Source organism: Cryptotermes secundus, unplaced genomic scaffold (assembly GCF_002891405.2).
Source record: "Cryptotermes secundus unplaced genomic scaffold, Csec_1.0 scaffold540, whole genome shotgun sequence".
Classification (NCBI taxonomy): domain Eukaryota; kingdom Metazoa; phylum Arthropoda; class Insecta; order Blattodea; family Kalotermitidae; genus Cryptotermes; species Cryptotermes secundus.
This window is the reverse complement of record NW_019742447.1, coordinates 1,396,922-1,424,615: the sequence shown is the minus strand read 5'-3', so window position 1 is coordinate 1,424,615 and position 27,694 is coordinate 1,396,922. Positions and strand designations below refer to the sequence as shown.

At 42.7% G+C, this 27,694-nt stretch overlaps 1 protein-coding gene across 3 annotated transcripts in view; it reads right to left on the bottom strand.

Annotated features, from left to right (window-relative positions):
* Window positions 1-27,694, bottom strand: part of LOC111873203 (calcium/calmodulin-dependent protein kinase type 1) — a 310,803-nt gene that overhangs the window by 101,344 nt on the left and 181,765 nt on the right. For 2 of the 3 annotated variants that reach the window (XM_023867717.2, XM_023867716.2), the window contains exon 3: window positions 20,848-20,910. The exons of the other annotated variant lie outside the window; for it this stretch is intronic. In XM_023867717.2, coding sequence (XP_023723485.1) covers window positions 20,848-20,910 — 63 coding nt within the window. The remainder of the gene's footprint in view (window positions 1-20,847; window positions 20,911-27,694) is intronic. 3 annotated transcript variants of the gene reach the window in all.

Below are 27,694 nucleotides of genomic sequence, written 5' to 3'. Positions count from 1 at the left end.
TTTCCCCGGGGGTAAAGCAGCTGGGACGTGAAGCTGAACACTCACCTCCAACTAGTGAAGTCAAGAAAATGTGGATCTATACATCCATCCCCATACGCCTTCATGGCGTAGTGCTTAATTATTTAAGCACAGGGTCTATTTTACCTTCACCTACTTTAATGTAGCACAGCTGCGGTGTATTTGATCAAGACCTTTTTGATTTAATTTTGTACAAAGGGCCGATTTTCCACTTCCTTGGGAACATTTGCAATTAGTCGGGTAAAGAATCAACTCTAGCTTGAACTGTATGTAATTTTAATGAGGTAATATTATACAAGCAACTGGTTTGTAAACCCTTACATGTATAACCATTTGAGTCTTCTTATCTGTTAGTTCACGCCATTTAACGAACTTGTAATACATTTTAGGTAAGCTCAGGTTTCTGGGATTTCATAGCTAACCTCATTGAAATCACACATACGTATTTTAGTAAATCTACTGAGATTTGTGAATGACAAACGTCATACTCAAAACAAAGCAATGCACAATCAAGGGACTTAAGAACCCGAAGGTAACGAGCGATTAGATACGGATGTGTAGGCCTACTGTTCGTTCTAGTTCGCTAGATTTCAGTGGGACTACGTTTAATTACGTAAGACAGTGATCTTTCTTCCCAAAGCCAATATCACGTTTTACCAAGGAAACTAACAACTTCTATATGTATAATATAAACTCCGTCGTAAATGTAACAACTTCTAAAAGTTGACGGTTACGTTTATCAAGGACTGGACTGCTTCTTTCGTAAGTTATATGTCAAGGGTTTGCAAACTGCAGAAATTATTAAAAATACGGTGAGCTGACAGAAAAACCATACCCTTTTATAGACAGAATGGGAACTTCAAGGGAACACAGAGGGTACTGACTTCTTCATGTGACGCCGTGTAGCTTGAAAAAGTTTTTTTTTCTTAGTGGGGTGGGACTAAGTCCACTTGGTACTGCGATCACTTCTGGTCTATTGTACCAACCCCAGATGAGAGATGAGGGTGATTGTGGAGCAACTGGTGGAATGGAGATTGGCAGAGGATACCACAGAACTCGTAGAAAACCTGCTCCAGCGGCACTTTGTCACCACAAATCCCATATGACTGAAAATCCTTAGATAATAAAATTTAATAATAAAGATATAAAGATTAAAATTAGAAACTAAAGATTAGGACATGGAAGTTAAAATTGTGTTTTTGTAGTAAAACTGCGACCGCTACGTGTTGGCCTGGGTTTATGTCGGTAGAAGCGACTGTAGCATTGGGCGCCCGTGTAATGGAATTATATCTTTAATTTTAAATTTTATTATCTAAGGATTTTCAGTTTTTAAATTTTGACCAAGATTTTACATATGAATTTAAGTAGTTAAACAATTTCAAGACACAATAAGGATCCTTATTAGAGGAATTATATGATAATTAATTGCAATTCAACAGCTCAAACTGGAGCATTGTACGCCTGATGATGACCCGGTGTAAGGGTCGAAATATGTCGCGCCTGTAAAAACTTAATAAAAGCAAATGTTGATACAGTAGTGTCTTCTTTGTTTTCTAAATACAGAATGTTGTTGTGTAGACTGCATGCCTTGTATACTTTTGTATATCTTATTTATGACACACAACGGGATGCACACTATTAAGACGTTAGTGAATTCAAAGATGTGTTCATTTTTGATGGCAATTTTTTCTTCTGTAAGGCATGTGGAAAGTTTATTGCCATATAAAGGCGTATTCAAGTCACATAACATTCATATTTAAGTGGAAACAAGCATAATGCGCCGTTGCCTGCTTAAGGAATCGATAGGTACGAAATATCTAATATCCGCTACAAGCTATTCTACACCACCTTCCAAATTTGACACTTTTATATCTGTGCAAGGCATTTATGTCAACAGGTATACCATTTTATGAAATAAATAATCCAGAATTTAGGGACTTCCTCTAGACGAGCCAACTTTAAGGTAAAAGTATCTATTTAAGTGCTATGAAGAAACGTGGAACAAAATTCGAATACTGCGCGGGAAGGAAAACATTCGGGGGTACATAAACAAGGCAATCAATGCAAGTGGAAGAAATGTTGCAAATACGTATTGTTACTGGGGGTTCGAAAAACGACCAGTCGCTATCAGATAAAACATTTCTTCTGTCATGCATGGAAATATCTGAACTGAATCACACAACAATAGCAAGTGCTCTCAATGACTATGCCCACTCTGTGACCACATGGTGTGAAATCTGACGTGTTGTTGACAGTTACACACGGCGCAGCGGCCATGAAGAAAAACAGCAGAAGTATTTTCAATGAGCAATCCCCAAGCTAATGTATATTACGAATGTTGTGTATGCTTTGTAGAGCGACTGAGAAACGATTCGTGTGCTTTATCAAAATGTAGAAAAGTCAGAGGCCAATGGGGGAAAAGATCTTTGTGAAGTCGCCAGCTAGAACAGAGCTACTTAAAAACAAAGCTCCTGACACACCATCCTCCCCCGCCAACTCCCGGAACTACACGTTGGGGAACGGGGTTGGGTACCTTTAGCTATCTTCATGGGACGCAACCTGTTGTGTGTCATACAATAGCGTTTTGGGACCGTCTACAGAGCAATTATAACAACGAAAAAAATCGATATTACTGTACCACCATTCGTTTATTTGGCAAAAGCGTCTCTACATGTTTCGACCCTCACAGTACCATGATCGGGTGAATCTAAAGAAATGTGATCTTAGGCATTGTTTTTTAATACACGTATGAATCTATATTATCACAATGTTTTACCAGTTGTTTTGTGAATACACACTCTTTGTTAAAACATGATCTCCAAATACACAGTTTCTTTAAAATCAAGCTTAAAAATTAAGATTAGATATATGGTTTGGATTAACATTAATATAATTTTAATCTTAAAATTAGTTTCTGGGTTATATTTTGATCTTAAATTAGCTTAATTGGCTTATAAGTATTAATGTTAATCCAAACTACATATCAACCTTTATTTTAAAAAATTATGCATTTGGATATCATATTTTAAGAAGTAGGGTGTGGGAACCTTCTTCGGTTACAAGGTCTCCGCCGAGGGCTCCCAACTGCTGAAAGCACGAGTGACACATCATTAGGGCTGCCAATATCCCAAGACCGCCAGTCAGTTCCGCCTTTTCCTGGGCCTGCTGAAATTCTATAGGTGATCTCTGCCCCGGGCGGTGACCACACAGGCAACACTTCACGACGTCCTCTCCGGACCCAGAGACAAGGGCCCCCACCCCACCACCAGGACACAGGAACTCCACATGACCTCAGAAGAATGCAAGGCGAGTTTATCAAGCGCCACACCCCGACCCATCCGCTCCACTTCCGCTTGTCACAGATGCCTCCACGTCCGCCCTGAGTACAGTGTTGCAGCAACGCGTCCAGAGCGCCTGGCAGCCCCTCACCTTCTTCTTCAAGAAACTCAACCCGGCTCAGCAAAATACAGTGCACACGACCGTGAGCTGCTGGCCATATTCGAGGCCGCAAGGCATTTCCGCCAAGTGCTGGAAGCGCGCCACTTCAGCGTCTTCACCGACCACTATGCCTTCCAGCAGAAACAGGAAAGATGCTCACCAAGGCAATTCAACCATGCCTACTTCACAGCACAATTCCGGACCGACATCCGACATATCTCTGGACAGGAAAACGTTGCCGCTGACGCCATCTCTCGCGTAGAGTCCGTCACTGCACTGCCCTATCATCCTACGTCTCACTGGCCGCATCGTAGGACAGTGACGACGAGCTCCAAACACTCCTGACGTCACCAACTGTCCTGCGGCTCGAGAAACTACTAATCCCCGGTACCACGGTCTCCATCTACTGCGATACATCTTCCGTACGTTCCAGCCCTCGGCTCCAAGTGTTCCAGTCCGTCCACGGTCTGTCGCACGCAAGCACCACCTTCAGCCTCGGCCGTACCACTACCTGCTGCGCCACCATCTTCCGTCCCGTACATGCTCTCCGGACCACACGTACGTTTCCCAGCTCGCTTCAGCATCTGAGCGACCATATCCACGGGGGGGGGGACGATGTGGGAACCATCCATACTGAAGCAACGCGCACCGTAATGACAACGTACCTCAATCGTAGCTAGGAAATATTCACTGTTACGCAACGGCTCGATAATCTGGTTGCTGCGGAAACAGATCGATAGAAACCAGCGACCTCTCTATGATCAGTCCTAAACTTTATAGCGTGAGCCAACAGAGGATACAATTACAGGATTTCCCGTGTAGAAGCGGAGTCGAATACCGCCACCGTAACCCTGCGGGTCGTAGGAGGCGACTCAAACGAATTTCGGGCGCTAAAAGTGACTTGCCCTACATTCTCACTAATTTAAGTTTTGTGTCGCAGTCTACAACAAAGTTGGAAAAGACCATAAATCTGTTGTCAGAATCAACAAAGAAGTCGATGACTTTCAGAATAAACTGAACAAAACCAATGGATCGGAAGCTGATGCAGTAAACAAATATTCCATCCATCTTTCAGTAAGAACAAAAGGTCATGTGCAAGCTTTCATGTGTACTAGAAAGGGGGGCACCTACAAGACCGAAGGGTCACTGACATCGGATGTTACAAGTACGCAAGACTAGTGACATGTAATGTCAAACGCACATCTTCATCACTTATCCGTGATAACCGGCGCACTGCAATCTGCAGCCACCTGCTCACGCTTGTCCCTCGCCAGCGGATTTTTCTACCCTGAAGATGGAGGCGATACGTTCCTCCGAAACGTCGGTTCACACAAGATCTATACGGCGCCACATCCCAGAAGACGGCATTCTTCATAGTCACCGCCGTGCAAACCTAAAATCTTACAAAGTCCATATGTTTCCAATGTAGGTGTGCATAATAATTATTGCCCACCGTGTTCATCGAAGCTAGCGATTTCTAACGGACCTAACTGAGCAGGGACTCTCCTTCTTTACATATCACGGCGGAAACCGATCCTATTTCCATACCGTTGTGTTTGAAAAAACTTACAACGGTAAAAATTTCCAAAATAATACGCCTGTTTATATGTAAAGCGTTTTTCTGAATGGATGAGCCTACAGGCAGTATCCAGACGAAGCTGATTTACAGTCACGAAACAGCATACTTCATTATGGATTCAGTGCCATATATTTCCGGTAATGGCGTCATTGAAACTTATACAGACACTCGTCCGTACCTCCCTTTAATGGAGACACTGTAACAGAATTTCCAAACTGAGGGTCTCCTTCAAGCGCCAGCAATTACTCAACTGTTCATGAAACTTCCTGCTATTACAGGATTTGGAAGTTCAACATAGTTCCCACAGAAGAGGGACTTAAACCTTAATTAGGTCAATCCCGTTCACATGCATGGTCTATATGGTCTGTCTACCTTAACAGCACTCCAAAAATATAGACTTGTAACCTCGAATTATTTATTTACATCTTTAGACATCATACAAGAATTTCCAACGATTTTTTTACTTCGGAAATACCGTCTTAAAGTTGTAATCTGATTTTCAAAAAAATACTCTAAACTTTCGTAAACATTAAAAGAAAAGAAATTGCTGACGCACGTAAAAGTCTGTACAGGTTTAGTTGGAAAAAGGCTCTGAGGTCAAATATTTGTCAAAATAAAATTAAACACAATTACTGCAATTACAATACGAAGACAATGCCTACAGAAGTGATTTTTTTCTCTCCCCTTGCTCCCACTTTGGAGCATAGGGCTGATTTCTCAGTTTCAAGATAATTTTTTTAAACAGACGGTAGGACTCCTTGGACGGGTGATCAGCTCGTCGCAAGGAATCTCACTAAACACAAGACAATACAAACACAGATTAAACGCATACACACACCAAACATCCATGCCTTGTGTGGGATTCGAAACCACGATCCCGGCTTCCGAGCGAGCGAAGACCGTACATGCCTTAGACCGCTCGGCTACCGTGACCGGCACAGAAGAGATAAATTCCTCTTTATATTATTTCCCAAAACATTGTCAACTACAGACACTTATACAGCGTTAAGTAAAGTGGCTTAGGAAGCACGCACGAGAAAGCATCGTCACATTCAGGCACATAAAGCTAAACTCTAACTCTAACCAAAATATCGGGTAAGAATTAAAGTCAAAACCGAAGAATACCAAGGGTGGGGGTGAGGAAATTTATGGCTACATTACACTGGGGATTAACTACCAAGAGGAAACAGACGCGTGCACTCCATGTCATATTTTCTACCACAAATCACAGCCAATTCTGGGAATGAATTCCGGTCTAAGCAGTGAGAAGCCGATGTCCTAGCGCGTAGTCTACTCTTCGGAATTCAGGCATAAGCACTTCACATCGAGTACACATCTTGGTACCGGCCATTCCGGTCAAGTCGATGCCAGTCTTGCTTCGTATTCGGGAGATCCCGGTTTTGATTCTTGGCTCGGAGAACATCTAGCCTAACCTACATATCTGTGGCTTTCCTTAGTGTTTGCAGAAAATTGCTCGGGTACTGCGTTAAAATGTAAAGCTTTTCCCGTGCTTAACTAATTAATCACTATGCCATGAAGGCGCATGGGGAAATGGATTTATAGATCCACATTTCCTTGACCTTGACACTAGTTGGAGGTGAGCTGTCAGCTTTACGCCCCTGCCGCTTCACACCCGGGGAAAGAGTCCGTAGCCGTTCACTATGCCGACTGAGCCATCCCGGCTCGCGTTAAAAGCTTTCACAGCTGCTATCTCCACTTCAGTCCCACTCGACGCTACATAACTTACCCAGATGAGAACAAGCTATCGCACTTATGAAACAAAGAAACCCGTTCACAAGTAAAATTGAAAAACTTAGCGAGTAGGAATAAAATATGAAGGCATTAGAATTTCGTTCAAAGATGTCAACGATGTCCATGTGTGTATGCTGCAATAAGCGGTCCGCAAACAAAATTCCCTAAGTTTACACAGTGATTCAAGAGTCCGCCAAAGTTCGTAGATACATTAATCAAAAGTTTTCGAATAAAGTCATATTAATATTTGAAAAGTTCGAAGAGTGATGAAAGTTTTAAAATAAGATAAAAGTGTGCAAAACACAAAGGATTCTAATGAAAGGTTTCACAGGAACTTCAATGTAAAACTGAAACAAGTGGTGAAGAGTTCTGCTTTCTGGGATATACCGAAGCGTAGTCCGCTGAAAGTCTGAAAGTTCAGAAGTTTCGTTTCTGTCTGCTTAATGCTGATTCTTTGCCTGTGTTACCCTTCAACACCGAAGATGGAGGTGTCATGTTCATCCGAAACGTTGGCTGACTTCCAACGGATTACACGGCGTTATATCCCGGAAACTCATCACAACTTCTGTGACAGCTTCAAATCGTAAGTGTATATAATAAGTTATATCACAAAAACTGTTCAAAATGTCCGTCAGCGACCTGAAAGCACATCTGAGCACGACGTATCGCTGAAGTGGTTGGCAACCCTGTGCGTAGAGGCGGCATGCTGTCTGTTTGGACCTGCTCAGTTTCGCTTCTGGCTGAGGTCACATCGGAAGGGGAATGGGTCAGATCGCATCGGGCCGGTGTCTCGCCGATCGGTCGGTCGAAATGAATATCTCAATTATTTTACTTTTATTTTAACATCATAAAACACACACAGCTTGACCACCATCTTCACTCTCGTACAAGGAAAGAGTAAGGCAGGCTTCATCGCTCTCTTTTCAAGCCTTGTTGGCTGATTCACTGGGAGACGCTCACCATATGATCACGCTCATTAAGGGATGATGGTTTGACTTGACTGACCTGTGTGCGAGACTGCTCGGATACGATCCGACCCGTTCCGCTTAACTGTATCACAAATGGTACGCCTATTTGTCTATGGCTATACAGCCCTTTACTGGACCTTGGCAGTTTTTCAAATCCTTGATTTTTACACAGTCGGTAGAACTCCTTCGAAGGGGGATCACCCCATCGCAAGGCCGCTACCTGTACACAGGACAGCACAAACACAGAATAAATGCACGCAGTCATCTATGTCTTGAGTGGGATTCGATCCACGATCCCAGTGTTGGAGCGAGCGAAGGCAGTTCATGTCTCAGACCGCGCGGCCACTGTGATCGGCCCAAAAGTGGTATGTACTCTGCACTTACGAAGAAAAAAACAATTCCTTTTATATTCTCTGTTAAAGAGAACTTTCTGCTGAACTGTACGCAGGAGCCGGGATAGCTCACTTGGTATATCGACGGGCTACGGGCTGGAGGGCCGGGGTTCGATCCTCGGCAAGGGCAAGAGATTTCTCTCTTCTCCAAGAGGCCCATCCAGCCTCATCTCCAATGGATATAGGTGTTCTTTCTCTTGGGTAAAAGCGACCGGTGGGTGAAGCTGAATTTTGTAATGTAAGCAAAGAACATCCAATGTGGAAGAACGACGATAACTTCCATATACGACTATTCCAGTAGACAAGTGTTTCTCCTACTTCAAACACAGGCGCATCCACTTTGTTATTTATTCGTGGAGTGGGGTGAGAGTGAGTCCACTTGATACGCCGGTCACTGCTGGGCCTATTTAGCAACCCCGCGCGGTGGTCATGATACACTAGGGCACAGCGGTTCCTGGAAACAGGAGTATTCGGAGAAAGCCTTCCAAAATTCCACTCTGTTCACAATAAATCTCACATGGCCTGATACTGGATCGAACCCTGGCCATCGAGGTTAGGAGCTGGCGACTAACTGCCTATGACAAAGACACTACATCTACTAGTATTTTCACACAGGGACACATACACCTCAGTCAGCCTGCACAACGTGTAACAAGTGGTACAAAAATATCTTCGTATAGGATTTTAGCGCGCCTTGCTATCCTTCAAACCAGAGTCTGGAGAATGATATATAGGAGGGTCTGCGTTCTTACAATATCTTGAACTGAGGAACGGTATTTTGAGGTTAAATTTCTATCTTTGGCGTCATGCACATGTCAAACTGCGCAGCTGTACTTCATTTAGTGACAAATAAACTTTTAACCGTGATGGAGAGAATAATACTAGAACACCCACGGAGCATCCATTAAACACCCGCTGGGAATCCTCCCCCATCAGCTGAAAGCAAGTTCCAGGGCCGGCTCTAGATAAATTATAGCGTGACGTCGTTGAAAATCAGTTTCTTATGCCTTATGTTCTGAATGGACATCTCAAAGGGTATACCAGCATTATCACTTTACAAAATAAACCCCAACTGGTCTACGCAAATCAACGGCAGAAATCCACTCCTTCAAACAATTTTCAACACTGCAGATGACAGTCCGAACAACCCCACATTCTAAAGAATATAACCACTTCAGCATCACGCCGTACTGAAATAAATAAACAGGCCGCAGGTTGACACCTTTCTGAACAGTTTCTTGTAATAATACGCCGTGTCCAAATTGCACCGAAGTCTCTTGTGGGAGATCTGAATACATGTTGTAACACTTATTTCAATTTTACGCTGAACTTGCGAGATACAATTAACGAAAAACCAAATTTCTAGTACATCTTCATCTCTGGACCGAAGAGAGATGAAGCGAGAGGAGGTTGGAGAAAACTGCATAATGAGGAGCTTCATAACTTGTACTCTCCTCCAAGTATAATTAGAATGATGAAGTCAAGGGAGATGAGGTTGGCAGGACATGTAGAACGAATGGGGAGAAGATGACTGCATATAGGATATTGGTGGAAAGGCGTAAGGAAGGAGACTACTGGGAAGACCAAGGCGTAGATCGGTGGACAATATTAAAATCGATCTTAGAGATGCAGGATGGGATGGTATGGATTGGGTTGATCTGGCTCAAGATAGGGACCACTGGAGGGCTCTTGTGAACACGGTAATGAACATTCGGGTTCCATAAAATGCCCAGATCTTGAGTAGCTGCACAAGGGCAGTTTCTCTACAAGGGCTCAGCTCTGAGTGAGTGAGTGAGAGTGAGTGTCAGAGTGAGAGAGACTGAGTGAATCATTATTCTACCTTCAAACAACCGTGAGTACTAAAATTTTCCGAATTGGGTCCATATTAATAGGATCTTTTTCAATGTTCCAGAATTTCTTTATTAATGTACCCACGAAGTTTGGTAGACTCCTCCTTAATTGCCCTGTATAAAATGGGGGAAAACTCATTACACGATGAACCTCAATGCACACAGAAGTAAATCTTGACTCACGTGTCGAGTCATTATGTTGCATTACCTGCGGCCACTATAAAGTCGTAGGACTTGTGACAACTCTTCAGAACTCCGATTAATTTCATCCGAATTCAGGATGGAAATTGACTAATAAAGATGTGAGGAAAAACACAGTTGAAGAGTTCTCTCTTCTGAGACATATGTTTAATGCTGTTTAGTCCGTTGAAAGTCTGAAACTCTGGAAGTTTGCTTCATGCTGGTTTCTTGCATAACTTACAAGTCAACCACGAAGATGGAGACATGTTCATCCCAAACGTCGGCTGACTTTAAATGGACTACACGGCGGTATATCCCAGATGACAGAACTCTTCATAACCACCAGTGTGAGAACCTCAATTCCTACAAAGAAATATCTACTTTCATATGTTGTGCCATTAGATCAGCGCAATGAGTTTCATAAAAAATTTCAATAAAGTTACTTGTTTAAAGAGATGTAGTCCATAACCGCCGGCCACGGTAGCCGAGCGGTCTAAGGCTACGCGAGGAGCCGGGCTCGGCATTATTTCAGCACACGTATGAGCGTGGTGACACACACACGGACGAGTTTGGCTCATTGGAACCCGAGCCGAGTCGGAGTCGCGAGCCAGACTCGTACGTGTATGGGCCTCCTTAGGCATGTACTGTCTTCGCTCGCTAGGAAGCAGGGATCGTGGATTCGAATCCCACGCAAGGCATGGATGTTTGGTGTGTGTATGCGTTTATTCTGTTTGTGTTGTCCTATGTTTAGGTAAAGGGTTTGCGACGAGCTGATAACCCATCCAAGGAGTCGTACCGTCTGTAAAATGATCAGAAAACTGAGAAATGAGCCCTGTGCTCCACAGTGGGAGNAGTGGGGGGGGGGGGAGGAGAGAGAAATATCTTAAATGTAACTTATAATTAAACAGTCCTACCACATAAAATACGTAAGAACTGCAAAGGCAGGCCAATTTATTTAAATGGCCTAAAAGATGTATTTGTTTATACTGATTTATAAAGCAGATGGGATTTAAAAAATTTGTTAAACGACAATGCACATACTTTCTCATTTATTATTGACCTTACCTAGGCTACCTTTGAAAGGAAATCAATTTTTGATAGCTAGATCAATGCTGTTTCCTGAATACCGAACAACAACGAAATCCGTCTCAAAGGTAAAACAGGTTTCGGCAAACTCGACATTTAGCGTTTGGGCCCTAGTGCGCTTGCAGTTGTCTTTCCGAAGACACAAACCATTAACTTCATTTTCGGAGATGGCCTCCGTAAATGACTGAAATGTATAATAGAAATAGAAATCTTTATTGTCTTTAAGGGAAAACTGCCATTTTGTATTTTGAAGCCAAATTATGAACTAGAATGTTTCTATTGACCGGGCACAGACCCACAACGTATACAATTTTAAATACTGAATATTGTGAGAAAAACTGCGTTCACTTGTTCAGGCGCTAAGGAGGCTTGCATCTAGACATACATGCAGACAGACGGGATACTAAAAACAGCTTTTCATATTCAGGTGGGCTCTGATCGTGTTAATTCGTCAAGATCTCGAAGTCGATTTCTTTCACCATCACAATACTTTCTCAGATAATTAAATTAAAATTACATAAAATAAGGGGCACGTGGTAGCATAGCTGGTTGAGGCACTGTGCTACAAGCCAGAAGGTCGTGGGATCGAATCCCGATGACGTGGATTTCTTTTTCAATTTACCTAATACTTCCAGCCGCACTACTGCGCTGGGGTCGACTCAGCCTCTAACAGAAATGAGTACCAGGAATATTCTTGGGGGTAAAGGGCGGCCGACGCGTAGGGCTGACAACCTTACCGCCATCTGTGAGCCGACAGTCTAGAAAATGTGGGAATCTCAACATCTCACAACCCTATGGGCCTCCACGGTCTGTTAAAGGAACACCTTTACTTACTTCTTAACATAAAATAATAATTAAATGCAGCGCAGAAATCCTTCTGCCAGAGAGTATAAAAATAATCTGGAAATTCTCGTAACTAATATTAACAAATAACATATAAACATGACACGAATACATAATCGACAATAAACTAGAGAGGCTTGTGTAACAAACCTTCTGAGAATGAAGTAAAATTTACGACAAGGGATCAAGGGTAACAAACGGAAAATTGGTTCTTGAACAATGAATATAGAATAAGTTCTGGAAACGCCATGTATTTGTCGTTTCTAAAATTGCCGTCATCCCGCCAGCTTTCTAGAACACTTGATATTATGATACGTGGAATAATTTACGAGATGCTCTGTCTGGGTGTGAAAAATAGTCTCTTGCTTCTGGGAAGAACATATAACACAAGTGTTTGGATATAAGTGCTCAGAAAGACACCTGGATCTAAGAATTCAATTCATAGGGGCAGTCTTGTAGCTGCAACTTTTTGTCGTGCTCATAGACTGGTTGTGTGCTACTCTGACAGGTGTTACAGTTGTTTCTTCAGCAACATGTTTTTGCTTTATTACGTCATCATTGGGTAGATGATGTATGTAGTAGCTGCTGCAGTTTATCTTAAAAAACAAGGCTGTAAAACAAACACACTACAGCACATAACCTACCCGATAATAACCTTATAAGGTCGAAACGTGTTGCAGAAGAAACAAATACAATATGTGACAAAGTAACACACCACCAGTGCACGGACATGACAAGAAAGTGCACTTCAAGACTGTCCCTATGAATTAAATGACTAACCAGCGCAAGAGGACAGTTAAATATAAGATTATGAATTTCAGAAGGTTGAAATTATCAGTTCGGGATATTAACTAAGACGGAATTTCGCGATTTTTAGGCGTCAAACAATATTAAGAGGCTACTAAAATCCAGGGGTCTACAATGAGTTGGGAATGTGGCTAATATTGGAGATGACGAGGAACGCATACAAAATTTTGATGGTGAAACCTCTAGAATATATCTGCTAAACAGAGAGAGAGGGCTAGGAGGATAACATTAATATGGATCATAGCCATCATATGAGTTAAATGAGCAATATACTTGTGTGACGTCACGACTGAACAATGTATTGAATGAATATTGCGAATACTGTGCAATTTCCGCAAGTCAAAATCGTGCCGGATAATTAGCAGAAGTTCTACAAACGCTCAACTATAATGTGTAAATTAATTCCCGTCCAAGGAGTCCTACCGACTGCCTAAGATTAAGAAATTTTAAGTGAAACGATGAGTTTCAGGGATGCCTTATGTTCCAAGTGGGAGCAACAGGAAGAGAATAAGTATGGGGAAGGCATTGGGGAGACAGAAGACTCAAGATCATGTCCAGTGGCGCACGTGAAAGGTCCCGCTTCCACAGCATTAGTTAACTAACTATTGTGGAAGCAGTAATCACATCATAGCATTTTCAGACAGTAGGGAATTACGCGGGGCACAGTTTGACTTCATAAAAATTATTTGTAACTCGAAACTAATTCTGACACTGGAGTTCATCTCGAATAATCTGACGAAATTAAACGTATGTAACTGATAATTCGGTGAGTAACCACTTCACAGAAATAATCGGGGTGTATATGTACGAAGAAGGGTTTGCTGTCAGCGTATGGGAAGCATGTGCAGCTTCAAGCATCTTACGTCCCCTGAACCTTCTGGTTCTCTGATACCACAGTGTTAGTTAACTGCTGTGGGTTCAGTGGTAACGTCCCGCAGTAAGAAACTATGTCCGGTACAATCTGCTTTCATAAATGCTACATGTAATTGGAAACTAATTCTACCACTATGGTCTATATCGAATAATTTGATGTAAATTAAACCTACGTAACTAATCCCTTGATCTGTATATTTTACATATATAGAACCGGACTATTCTCTTCCGTTTCCTCTCCTTCGTCACAAGGTTTGGGTAGTATATTCCCCGATCTGAAGGAAAGCATAATATTGTCATAATTTAGTGCCTAGACACGCGGTTTGGATTGGAAATTGGATTTACTGAACTCTTACATGCCTGATAACTACAATCATAATGCTCTTTCTAATTAAAACAGTTTATAAATCACTACAGCACTCGCTAATTTTCTATGTCTTCACTAGCCGTTGCCTGGTAACAGATCGCAACTGTAGCCGCCCTCCTCATTGGATGTGTCTAGTCCGCTCGTTTAGCGCCACTGGGGTCGTCACTTGCCGAACCGCTCCCTCTCTTCGCTCATCTTTTCCTTTTACTCTTTACTTCGTTTTGGGCGCCAAGTGATCTTATCAATCACGAATTAATGTATTGGGAGGGGCATGAAATTGGGAATGGAAACGATGCTTAAAAGGTGAGCAGTCACTTGCCTCCACACCGCTTGCCGGGTCTTGCTCCGACAAGACGTATTTGCAAAGAAGTCACCGGACCACTCCGGATTAACAAAACAATTTATTTACACTACGACACTGCACTAGGTTACATATTCAGTCCACAGAGGCTGACATCACACTTGTATCACTGTTGTTATCCTATAACCTTACAGTTATAGGAGCCGTGGATTTTTATCTTGTCGTCACGAAGACTAATTGGAGACTACTCTTGTAAGAGCCATCCGAAGTTAACTAAAGTTTACTCAAAATGAGATAAACCTTTTCTTAATTTAATTCTGATCGGCTATGACCATTAGCTCTGTCGATCCAGTAGTTCCGCAAGCCAATCAACTGCCTGTGTTTAATCCAAATACTTCTAGAATTCTGATTCTAAAATGTTCTGGAACCTTCGATATGCGTGGCTTCGGTAAACTGCCGACATTTCACCGTCAGCTATCGTAAACTTTGCTTCATATTACACGAGTTTTGTTATCATTCATGACTAAAAATCTAGAGCTGTTAGGTTGCAACTGAGCATATGTAGGCCCTGAATACAAAAATGATACTATGTCTTAATTTAACTACAATCAATATTAATTAATTAATTAATAGAGTACATAAATGTCTATCTACACGATATCAAGCGGTAAAGACCGGTTATACAAAAATGTCGTCTTCTGCTCACGTAACTGCCGGCCTTCTGCCTTCTCACAGCTTAACTCATGACCGCAACTGCCCATGACGGGGACGTCCCGTCGGTCCTCGTCATATAGTATCGGAGCGGACCTAATAGAAAACACCGCTTCCAACAGTGTCTTCTACTGTTGCGTGCGTATCCGTTGCAGCGAAAACCAGATATGTGTGTGTTGTTTACCGGCCGCTACCACGCAATGTACGATTTATTCTGGCTTTCAGGTATATTGGTCCTTCCCTTTTCTCCTAGGCCTTTCCAAGCCTCACTCTTCTGGGGGTACACATTCCACTGTTGCTCCAGTGGGCAACCTGTTGTTATCCGTTGCGCACATTTCAATTTCTGACTGTATTTCCCAATATCGAGGTTCATACTGGGTCTATAAGTTGCCGTCAAATGTTTTCATTTCGGGTATGGTCGTAGGGATTTCATTTACACCGCCTCAGACCATCTTTCCTCTTCCTTGTCCAGAGTCTAGCGTTCCCTTCCATACAGTAAGTGTTGCTTTACCACATTACGTTATGCCCTCCCTCGTTTTAGAAAAAGTCTTCCTCCATTATGACGTATTAAAGTTGCTTGATCTCTTATTGTTTTATATCCGCAATTAAAGCTTCTAGATACGAGAGAGTTTTAACATCACCTGCGTAAAAGTCGTCCCTACGGCTTTCTTTGCCAAACCGGAATTTACTTTGGTTCAGTCTCTATCCATTGTTTCAATATGACGCACACAGTATAATAACCACTAATAAGGTAACGGATCACAGCCTTGTCTCGAGCCCAGGTATGTCCTAAATTCTGTTGATGGAATTGTGCATGTACAAACATAATATACTATCAGTGTGTAACAAGTACATGCAATTTTCAGCAACAAATGAATGAGTAGGTTTTGAGGTCATCATAGCGGTGGTTATGAAGAGCCACGTCTTCTGGGATATAACGTCGTGTAGTCCGTTAAAAATCAACAGACGTTTCGGAGGAACATGTTGGTTAACTTTCATCGGGCGACACAGGGTTACATCCCAGAAGATAGAACTCTTCAACTTATTAACTACGAGTATTTTAGTTGTACTGTGTTCCTAAAGTTACAGGGTGCTGAGGAGAATATTTGGACCGGAGAGAGATGAAGTGACAGGAGGTTGGAGAAAACTGCAAATGAGGAGCTTCATAACTTGTACTCTTCTCCAAGTATAATTAGAATTATCAAGTCAAGGAGGATGCGATGGACAGGGAAAGTGGCATGAATGGGTGAGAGGAGAAGTGCATATAGGATATTGGTGGGAAAGCCGGAAGGAACGAGACTGCTGCGAAGAAAAAGGCGAAGGTGGGTGGACAATATTAAAATGGATTTCAGTGAGATAGGATAGGATATGGATTGGATAGATCTGGCTCAGGATAGGGACCGCTGGAGGGCTCTTGTGAACACGATAATGATCATTTGGGTTCCATAAAAATGCTGGGAAGTTCTTGACTAAAAATAAGCTGCACAATTGGCAACTTCTCAAGAAGGTTCAGCTCCATGAGTGAGTGAATGTTGTTAAAGTTAACGCTTTTTTTTTCCTTGGCACTACAGCCCCAGTGGGCCTAGGCCTACCTCCATGAACTCCGTTCACTTCGGCTTTTTCTAGATCTTACACATACGGTAGGACTCCTTGGGCGAGTGATCAGCTCGTCGCAAGGCCTCTACCTGTAGACAAACACAGAAAAACGCACACAAACATCCATGCCCTGAGTGGGATTCGAACCCACGATCCCGACTTCCGAGCGAGCGAAGACAGTGCATGCCTTAGACCGCTCGGCTACCGTGACCGGCAAAGTTAACGTTTAGTACACGGAAAACTGATTAGAACTTAGTCATTCCATTAAAGTTGTCTTTACGTAGAAATTGAACAGTATTACAACATTAATAATATTAGAGCTCAAAACTGAAGTATACATACGTTCAAAACTAAGAGCAGAATGGAGGACCTTCTCTAATTTTTGTTAAGAATCAGAAGCCTCGCCGTACAAATGAAAAGCGTATTCATGAAACTCACTTCTCTCAAAATTAGTATTAGTAATACTGAACACCACAAAATATTGATAGCCAGAACATGATAACCAAGAGGCAAAATAAACAGAAGTGTTAGGTCAAGTAAGTAGTCTTAGAAACAAGTAATCTAATCGTTCTCCCGTTTGCCTACACGTTTGGCGCCATGTTCTTCTAATCGTTCTCCCGTTTGCCTACACGTTTGGCGCCATGTTCTTCTTATCGTTCTCCGGTTTGCCTACACGTTTGGCGCCATGTTCTTCTTATCGTTCTCCGGTTTGCCTACATGTTTGGCGCCATGTTCTTCTAATCGTTCTCCCGTTTGCCTACATGTTTGGCGCCATGTTCTTCCAATCGTTCTCCCGTTTGCCCACACGTTTGGCGCCATGTTCTTCTAACCGACCCATTGAGCCTCTACGTCGGGCTCCATGTTCTATTGTAACCGTTTGCCCACACGTTTGGCGTCACGTTCTTATAATCGTCCTTACCCCTTACGTTGGGCGTCATGTTCTTCTCGTTCTGTCGTGTGAATTCTACCCACTCAGTGATACTTCCACCCTGACACATTAGTCGTCAGATTATAACGGCTCGCTCGTTGTGTCCACTTACTTTACTGTCGTCTTCGGCCGCTGGCTGCTGGACTGCCACGGGCGGCGGCGGCTACAGCTGACTTTACCCTGCTTCACTTATCATACTTACACACCTCTGATCTTTAGGGTAATGGGTTTAGTTTTGGCGCCAGTAAATTGCTACTATCAGTTTACAGATATAGGAAAGGTGTGAAGGACTGATAAGGGGGTGGCGGTCGTGGGTAGCTAGTTCCACCGGTAGAGCTAAGATTCAGTTCTCAGACCGTTCGGCAGGGTCTCGCTCAGGAAGGGAAGTGGGAACTGCTGTTATAACACACACACACACACACTTTGTTCCACAAGACAATTAAACTGTTGTCTATAGTGGACGCCACTAACGCACTAGACTGAATTTGCGTCCGAATGGTTTGCGATCTGGAATACGACTTTTTTCAGAATGTCTTCTCCTCGAAACTCTCGGAGACGTCTCGGTCCACAAGTCAACTCCCTAAATTACGAGGATTGGTCATTTTTTTAAAAAAATGGGAGTACACTAATTAAGTATTCCCCCCATCAGTTTAGGTATTACAGGGAATTTAGGCGTTAAAACTTAACGTAAATCCTGTCAGTAGCTTAACAAAGGTTACGCTTGGCTTGGGTTGAGAGACCACCGATCTTTTAAGTTATGGGTTCAAAACTGTCACATACTGTATTCTCAAAGGGTTCAGAGAAGTAAAATTTTGTGACTTTCTAAAGAGCCAAGCTGCGGTTGCTGGGGGGGGGTCTTCCTCTTTCACTTCGCATCTGCGTTGACCAGTCGTTTTTCTTTTCTCTTTTTCATTCGAGAGTTTGGGCTAAAACTCCTTCTTGGGGGGGGGGAAGAAATAGCCTATGTACCTCTCGTCCATTTGCTGTAGGTTACAAGTAAACCTAACCGAACATGTTAATTTACATGGATCAAAACATGCTACTAAATTAAATCCAGCTGGGGTTGGCAGATCGGTTACGGTAAGCTTATTCGTTAGTCATCACAACCATACATTCCCTGGATAAAGGCGACCATGGGTGCCAAAAGGAGGAATTGCATCAGTACTTACCACTGTGCCAGTGAAGCACCGTGACAAAACTCACAATCCTTGCAAATAAAATGCAAGAATAAGTGGGGAAACCTGGCATTCTCATAATTATACCCCTATCTTAGGCCTACATCGGCAAGACAGCCCTTTAAGTGTATTATATGTTGTTCATGAACAAACTGGAGGCTTTAGACACTCGCGACTCGGTGATTTTTGTCCGCAAGCGAACTATACCGACCGAGCGACCGCCGTTTGTCGGCGAAGTTTAGTGCCAAATTTTGCGGATAGAGAGTATCGCGTGGTCAGCGCAACGAATTCCCACGGCCGTTAATTTCGGTTTTCTAGACCGGAGCCGCTATTTCCTTGAAATAGCTCCTCAATTATCATCATGAGGCTGAGTGGACCCCGTTCCAGACCCACTACGGGACGGTAGAAATACACGGCTTAAATGGGAGCGGCATTTTAGGTTTGCTGCAGGCGTTGGGCTGCGACTAATGCTCATCTTTATGACGGGAAGAGACGACCTGCAGCTTAACGCAAAATCCGTAAACAGGTGGTGAACTTCATATACAAAAACATTTCCTCTCTTAGACGCCAAGAAAGTGGGAGACATGCGGACACAATCCCCACTGGATTCGGAGTGTCTCGCACAGGGGGCGGAAGACTAGATAGAGACTTGTATCGACACAGCCAGCACACTTTAATTAAAACTTTGTCCGTCAGTGAAATTACATAAAGTAAATAAATAAGAATAACAGAACTTGGAATTTCAAATAGGCCTGCTTTATTTATTGCAGTACATATTACGGACCCAGCTTCATACAGCTGCGATTTGGCGGGCCAGCCAATTTCGAGAGATGCAAACTCCAGTCTTTAGTTTGTCCTTCGAGAATCTTCAGTAGGCCCTACACACTTTCTTTACGTAAGTCCCGATTCGTCTAATGAAGGCTTTAGCCTCGTCATCTTTCCAGGAACTCTCTCTCGTTCTCTGCATCTTGCGTCAGAAGTACAATTGCGGCTACCGAGGGCAGACCGAATGGGACTGCATAAGCTTTACCTTAGGAAAATAGAAATATATTTTATAAACGAGTTTAGGCTTTCACGGCGGTTCAGTGTTAAGGAGCAGCCTGTTTCAGAATAATGGCACCGTAAAGACTGCAGGCCGCAGACTTCTTGGAGATCCCGTACACATCTTCAACGCGCATGCCCCTGCCGATAGTACAAATTCAGAGGTAGGTCGGGAACTGATACTTAAGATTTCTCGAACGATAATTCCCCCCTTCTCGCTGTGCTGAATCATCCCATGAAGCTTCCAGCCGTTTTAGACATCCTATTCATACAGCACCCTTCCCGAAAGAGGTCGGACGTTTACAGTTCTATCTTTGTCTCACTTTTCATTGGCTATCACTCGGCGAATCGATCGGGGCAGATCGCACAGACCCGTGGACCTGTATTATAAGTATCGGCAGGTATCTGTGAGTGGTCACTGCGCCCTGAAGATGGAGACAAATTGATTTCATAAACATCAGCAACACAGCCTAATTCTGCACGTGGTATTGCCCAGAATAACGACCCGCATTGACACAACTCGATAAATTTCCCTAAGATGTAACAAAATCTCGTCTCCCCGACAATAATCATTTAATTAAAAAATACGGCACAACTTAAAAAAAGTAAGTATATAGTAACTTAATGTTTATCTCAGCACTGAACTGTAGGACGGACATTTATGATAATTTTTGCGACGGGCGTATAACATGAGCAGAATCATAACATTACTTCTAATGTCACATGAAAACAACTGCAGTAAACTGCACTACCGACAGCTGTCTCTATGCCACTAAAGGTTCTACCGACTGTGCCCTACCTCACCGTGCAACTATCTACCCTCCTGAATGATAGCCAATGCCAGCAGAAACCCAGGCGTGCACTGATGTACCGAAATACTTGTGGACGCTCGTCACACAGATATTCTAGAGCCCAGAGCCAATTAGATCTCCCGCAACTCACCATGGCGTTTCCTCGGAATTTGCTGAAGACGTCACACCACTCCTCGTTGTCGTTTCGCTGAACCTAAGAAATAACGCCACAAATCAGAAATTAGAGCCTCCATGTTAAACAGTCTAACCTAATTGTGCACTGTGCAATTCTGCTTCTTGGGCTCCAGACGCTGTGCTCAGCTGTTGTGTCTCCGAACAGGTCACTTCTACGGTTCCGCCTTCAGTATAGGAGTCATTTTCAGAGAAGAGGGATGGCGAATTTCCAATAAAGATATTTTAGATATGGCGAGGTGTTTAAAGAAAGAACTGTCAATTTTGTTTACGGATGAGTGTAGAAGCTGCTTCACAATACTGTGTATCAGTAATATATCTAAGTGAAGACAGTACTTGATGTATAACATTCATGAAAAGGTTAAACTGGGGATATTATACTCATTCCTTTTAATACGTCAACAGGGAGAACCACAACCTTCCAACATTCGCATTGAGCTCAATGGCGGGCAGGGGGCGCGGTTAAGGAAGGAGTGGAGGAGGAGAAATGTCTCTTTGAACAGTAACCTGAATACTTCACCGCATTCATAATTTACATAAGAGATATGATAATTTATTTCCAGGAACAACATCGTTAGATGGCAGCACTTGTCCATTACATTATCAAAAGGGAACCCGAGTTATTTCCGCCGCGTATCACACTATTTAGCAACAGCAATTTAGCACTTTGCATGCTATGCCTAAGATACCTCAAAGAATTACTGTTTTTTTTTGGACTTTTTCAATCGTCCGGAATTCTAGGTAATTGAGGACACGACGACGTTTAGGAAACTCGATCTGTTTCCGAAATGTCGTGTCCTCTATTACCTAGAATTCCGGATGATGGAAAAAGTAAAAAAGAACCCAGTAATTCTGTGTGTCATCCACCATTGTCAGAACCCTTTAGAATCTAAGATATCTCGTTCAGAAACATTGGCCCTTCCAGCCGAGTTCGGTCAATGGCTAGATGAATGAAAGACAGGTCTCGCCATTCTGTAATATTTCGAAACTATTTTCGGCGTTTCAAAAACATAAACTTCAAATTTTTATGTATATGTTAACAGGACAAAAATTAATTTACCAAAATTTCGCCAAAAAGAGGGTTTACGGAGTGACGATCAAGAATGAATCTGACCCTACCCTAAACAATTCAATACGCAAAGTTCAGTCATCCACTGCGATGGGCGAACATCTGCAAATCATGTTCAGCTGCTTGATCATCTCTGCCTCAAAAGGCTGATCCGCTGATGCAGTTAAGCTACAAAGTCGGGAAGCAAAACAGGCTATGGTCGGTCTGAGCAGGCATGATGTGCTACAAGTGCGCAGTACACTACCTACTGACGAAACACAGACTCAGCGTGTGTTTCTTTCCTTCGGGCAGAGGACTGTTGGCGCACGACAAAAGAGAAATTTCAAAACTGGGGCACATAAGATTCAAGAAGTCAGGACGATACTTCATGAGATTAAGTAAGAGAATTCCTAGTCAGGTGGCACAACTTTTAAAATGTTTGTCTACTACTTCCGTTATGCACTGCGTTTGAATTGGGACATCTTAAGAATATTCGAATATATTTAACATGTATATTACAGTACAATCACATTACAAGATTTGGTTAGTAACTGGTTACAGACAGAATGTTATCAAGTGCAATAATTCTAATTATGTGACACAGTATCTATAGCATTAGTGTGCTGAAATGTGATATTTCATTATATATTATATTAATAAAATTATGTTAAATATACTACAATACAATATGTGTGGACGAGAAGCACATTTACTGACTATTGTTTACTTTATCATTATCGTATAGTTATAAACAATATTTTTTCAACAAATGTTTACTTAACTGCAGAATAATTAAATTTGCAAAACTTACTGGCCTTGGTGATTGCAGATACAAGTATTTCCTATTGCTGCAAGGCTATTCGCACTACAGGTTATCACACAACACAGAGTGACGATTATTTTCTCCGTCTACTTCGTTAAAAGTATATTCACCATGATGAAAACATGTTTCGAATGCGATGCATATTTTATGAAGGGTATTATTTCTTGTGCTGAAAACTGTTCTGTGGAATATAAGGTTCAATTTGAGCTTCTTTACAGCGAGCATTATAACTGATAGATACGATAGATACATTATAAAATTAAATTCGCCTGACAAAGTTACGGTGTAGAAATCCGAAACACTAAACCCGCGAAAGGGGCCGCGACACAGCTCAAGCGGTTAGTCGCTGGCTTTCCACCGCGGCGGCCCGGATTCGATCCCGGGTCTGGTGAAGTGGGATTTGTGGTGGACAAAGTGGCGCTGGGGCAGGTTTTTTTTTCGAGTACTCTGGTTTCCCTTGCCAGTCTTCATTCCACCAATTACTCCATAATCACCCTCGCCTATCATCTGGGGTTGGTACAATAGGCCAGAAATGACCGCAGTACAAGGACTTAGTCCAACCCCACTAGCAATAAAAAAAACCGCGAAGACGTCAGTTGAATAATTTCAATATGTGGTACACGAAGAGAGACGATCCCAACAGCATTCGTTAATTTTACGAATTATATGCAAAGGAAGCATCAGAGATGCGTGCGCGTCTCCAAACAGCCGGAATAACTAAACAAAACGACACAAGAGCGAACAGGCCTACTTTCAACTGTCAACGAATGTTTCAATGTCGGGAAATAAGAATCTCACTAACAAGTTTCTTAAAACGAGGAAGTACATCTTCCTGTTTCCTCCAGAGATAAATATTTATTCATAATGAAATACCAGAACAAGGACATCGGTTCATACACGCCTGTACTAAAAACGGCATAGAATTTTAAGTATCGCGTGTTGTATTGTGCGCAATAAAAAGAGGTTTTAAGACTAGGCGTGGCTTAAAATATTCTAGATATGTCTACGCCGTCTCAAGGAAATGCCACTGCAGAAGAAAAAAACATCAATTTCTTACTCTGCCTCATGACAACATTCTTCCTGTTATTCTGACAAACCTCCCCACTCACAATTACAGAAGATTACAGTAAGCAATTTCGACATCAGCTTACGTTGTGGGGCAACTGTACATCCGTACCTCTCCTATAGTACGTACTTATGGGAACTGAACCGCATATCAGATTCGTGACGGATTTCAATTTCGATCGCTAGGTTCGCCGTAACCTACGAGAAACAGCAAGTCGAGATGAAAATGGTAGCGACGCGAACGTCAAATGTTAAGAAATCTGCTCTCTACAACCTACAGCAAGGAAACTGACGTGGGTGGGTAAACAGTTTTGTAAGAATGACTGGATTAATATACACCTCACATGTACGAGTAAGAGAAAGATCGGCAAAGAGAGATGAGAACAGAAGTTACATATTCCATCTGTATATTTTAGAAAATAAAACAATACAATTTATATATTATTCTTATTCAGGGTGTCTAAACTGTGAGTTGGGTGCTTTTAACAGCTGCCGTTCTCGGGAAACTCAAAGACAAAAAGCGTGTATTGTCTGTTTAATCCGGCCTTCTCTGTTCTTTCAAACGTTATTCCGACCAACATTCGCCAGAGGCAATGCTTTCACGGCGTACTTACGCAATTCGTTTTTCTGTTCACACGTTCTCGAGAACTCGGTTCTCGCTGTTAGGACGAAATTATATCAAGAATAGTTGAAAACAAATAGTGAGGAGAATATTTGAAACTAATAAGAGAGCATAACAGGAAGCTGGAGAGAATTGCATCATTGTGACGTGTAGACCCATTGCTAGGTAACGACTAGGTAAACACATTCCCGCGGGAGACAACGCACCTAACAACAGGACGTACATTGCTAGGCAACGGATCAGTAAACACGCCTCATTAACAACAGAGTTCAGTTGAAGAATAGTTCTTTTGAGTCAGTAGTTGTCGAATTCTGGAGGTGGCAGTCTAACGTGATTGGGATGAAATGACAAGCAAGAAATGGAGAGTGAAAAGAAGACTTCATGTGTGATTTGAAGTGATAGTGAGACTGTGATATATCTGTTGCCAGGATACGGCTAGTGGAGACTGAGAATCCTACTGCGTGTGTAATGGTGAACTGCAAAGTGCTTAAAATAACGATAGCGCTGTAATTGCCTGTAATCCCGAGTACTGTGAATAAGGTGTTAATAAATGCAATCACCCCATTCAGAACCCGTCTTATAACTCACCGCTACACGTGACAGTATGTATCAGATTTAGTGCCCTCCATCTAATAGCATCAGACTGACTAAACCAAAAATGTGAGACGTCAAGGCACCTAGCATACGTAGTGAAAGACAAATTTGTCCCTCTAAGCACTACACTATGAAGACGTATTCTTGACCTCGGTACTAATTGCAGGTAAGTGGTCAACTTCACGCCCCGGCTGCTTTACCCCCGGGAAAAGATCCCCTCGTACCCGTTTGATAGGAGGCTTGGTGGGCCCCACAGCCAGCCTGGACGACGTGAGAGAGGAGAAAAATCTTGCCCTTACCGCAAGTCGAACTCCGACCCTCGGACGTCCAGCCTGTAGCCCGTCTCTCTATAGCGACTGCGCTATCCCGACTCCAGGTATGCGTGGGAAAGATAACAGATTCATATGATACTGCAGTCAGAACATTTGAAAGGCATGTGAGATTATGGTGGTCCGAGAAGTGACGCCGTACATACCAACGTTTCGGACGAAGCTGCAGCCTCGGAGGTGCTTATCTACCGGACTACACAGTATCACAGCTCAGACGTAGTATTAAAATTCGCTGCCGCGACTCTCTCCTCCCTCAAAGGTAGATCTGATCGTAGAAAGATACTGAAATGGGTAACGTCAGAGAAACAGTGTGTGAGACAGCGTTCAGGATAGGCGCATTCCGCAAGCACACTAATGAAACTTCTGTTTTGATACAGACAGGAAATTGCTTGGAAGGCTGAGAAACTATAAAGTTACTGGGTTCAACCCTGCAGTTATTGCATTTTAACGGAACAGAGGCAGAAGATTCGATTAAATTCATTCCTCTTTTCACATCTAAAAGGGCTGAAAATGCGCTGTATGACCTTCACAGTCTAAGCCAGAAAATTAGATTGTTCTTAAGCCCTTCTACTGAAATCCTTCTACAGCAATTTCAAGGGTAAATGGAATAATAAAGGAAACAGACTTTAGTGCAGTGTTAAGAGAGGGTAGGGGAGGAGGTATGCCGCAGAGTATATCATTACAAATGGTCACAAAGATTCGGAGAAAGTATGAATATATTTAGGAACGGTCAATATTACGTAGTAATAACTGACGGAAGTCGCCTCATAAAGGAGGAGAGCTGAATAAATAATCTGACTACGTAACCGACATTCATATGACATTTACTTTCGTTTGTAATTTTAAATATGTAATGAGTTTAAAGCCTGGTAGCCAGCGCATCAGAAGTGGCAACAATCAACAACTTCCGGTTAATCAAATATGCTACGAAACTTTTTTTTCCTCGGCACTACAGCCCCAGTGGGCTTACCTCCATGAACTTCTCCGTTCACTTCGGTTTTTCTAGATCTTACACATTCGGTAGGACTCCTTGGGCGGGTGATCAGCTTGTCGCAGGGCCCCTACCTGTACACAAACACAGAAAAACGCACACACACACAAACTAAACATCCACGCCCTGAGTGGGATTCGAACCCACGATCCCGGTTTCCAAGCGAGCGAAGACAGTACATGCCTTTGATAGCTCGCCTAACATGACCGGCGCTACGAAACTTCACCAACCACATACTTCATAAGCTCCTTACATGACCTTGAAACACTTTAAAGTATAAAAAATACAGTAACTATCTACAAAAACTCCGAAAATGTTTCAAGTTTATTGCGATAAGACCGTCCACACAGTAACCCAGTATCCATCCCTAAAGCGATATTGTATATGATCTATTTGGAATTTTTTATTTCGTAAATTGGACATGAAACTTGAGCTATGTACGGACAACTAAAATGGACAACATATTTCCATACTGAACTTCGACAGGAAACGAATCACTCAACCAACAGCATAATCATCATAGCCAATCTACCTTATACAACTGATTCCTGTCTTTCACTTCGTCAGTCTAAAGGCGCGTCCACATTACTTGTGCTCGTGCGTCAGAAGCTTACTGCTGCCGGAAAATCAGGATCTGGAGCTGACGAAGTGGACGCCCAAATTGGTTTGCATACAAAGCCTTCGCAGCTCCAGATCCTGATTTTCCGGCAGCAGTAAGTCTGACGCACGAGCACGAGTAATGTGGACGCGCCTTAAGAAGCGATATGTAAAGGAAACTGTCAAGTTATTTAGTTAAAGTGCAACAAATCTCCCTCCGTCTCTCTCTCTCTCTCTCTTTCCTGTTCCTCCTACTTTGGACCATGGAACATCCGTGAAACGCTTTGTTTCGCTTCAGTTTCTTAATCCTAAGACAGTCGGTAGGACTCCTTGGACGGGGGATCAGCCCGTCGCAAGACCGCTACCTACGCAGGTCAACATAAACACAGAAAAAAAGTAGACGGATATCCACGTCTTGAGTAGGATTCGAACTCAGGATCCCAGTTCATGTCTTAGACGGCTCGGCCATCGTGATTGGCGGGCAACAAATCAACCCTTTATTTGTGCAGAACTCTCTCAATAATAGAACGTCATAACAAGGGATGGAAAGCGCAAGAATTGGTGGCCGCACACTGGTTCAAAACACGCTCTTCATTGCAACAGCACACTTCCCACCAACCCTGAAACTAGAGGACTACCACTTGCCGGCCGACAGACTGCTTGTTAAATAGGTATATTCATGACATATTCTCTAACCTGACTATGTCTGAACTTCGTAATGGCTGATTTTCAACTCT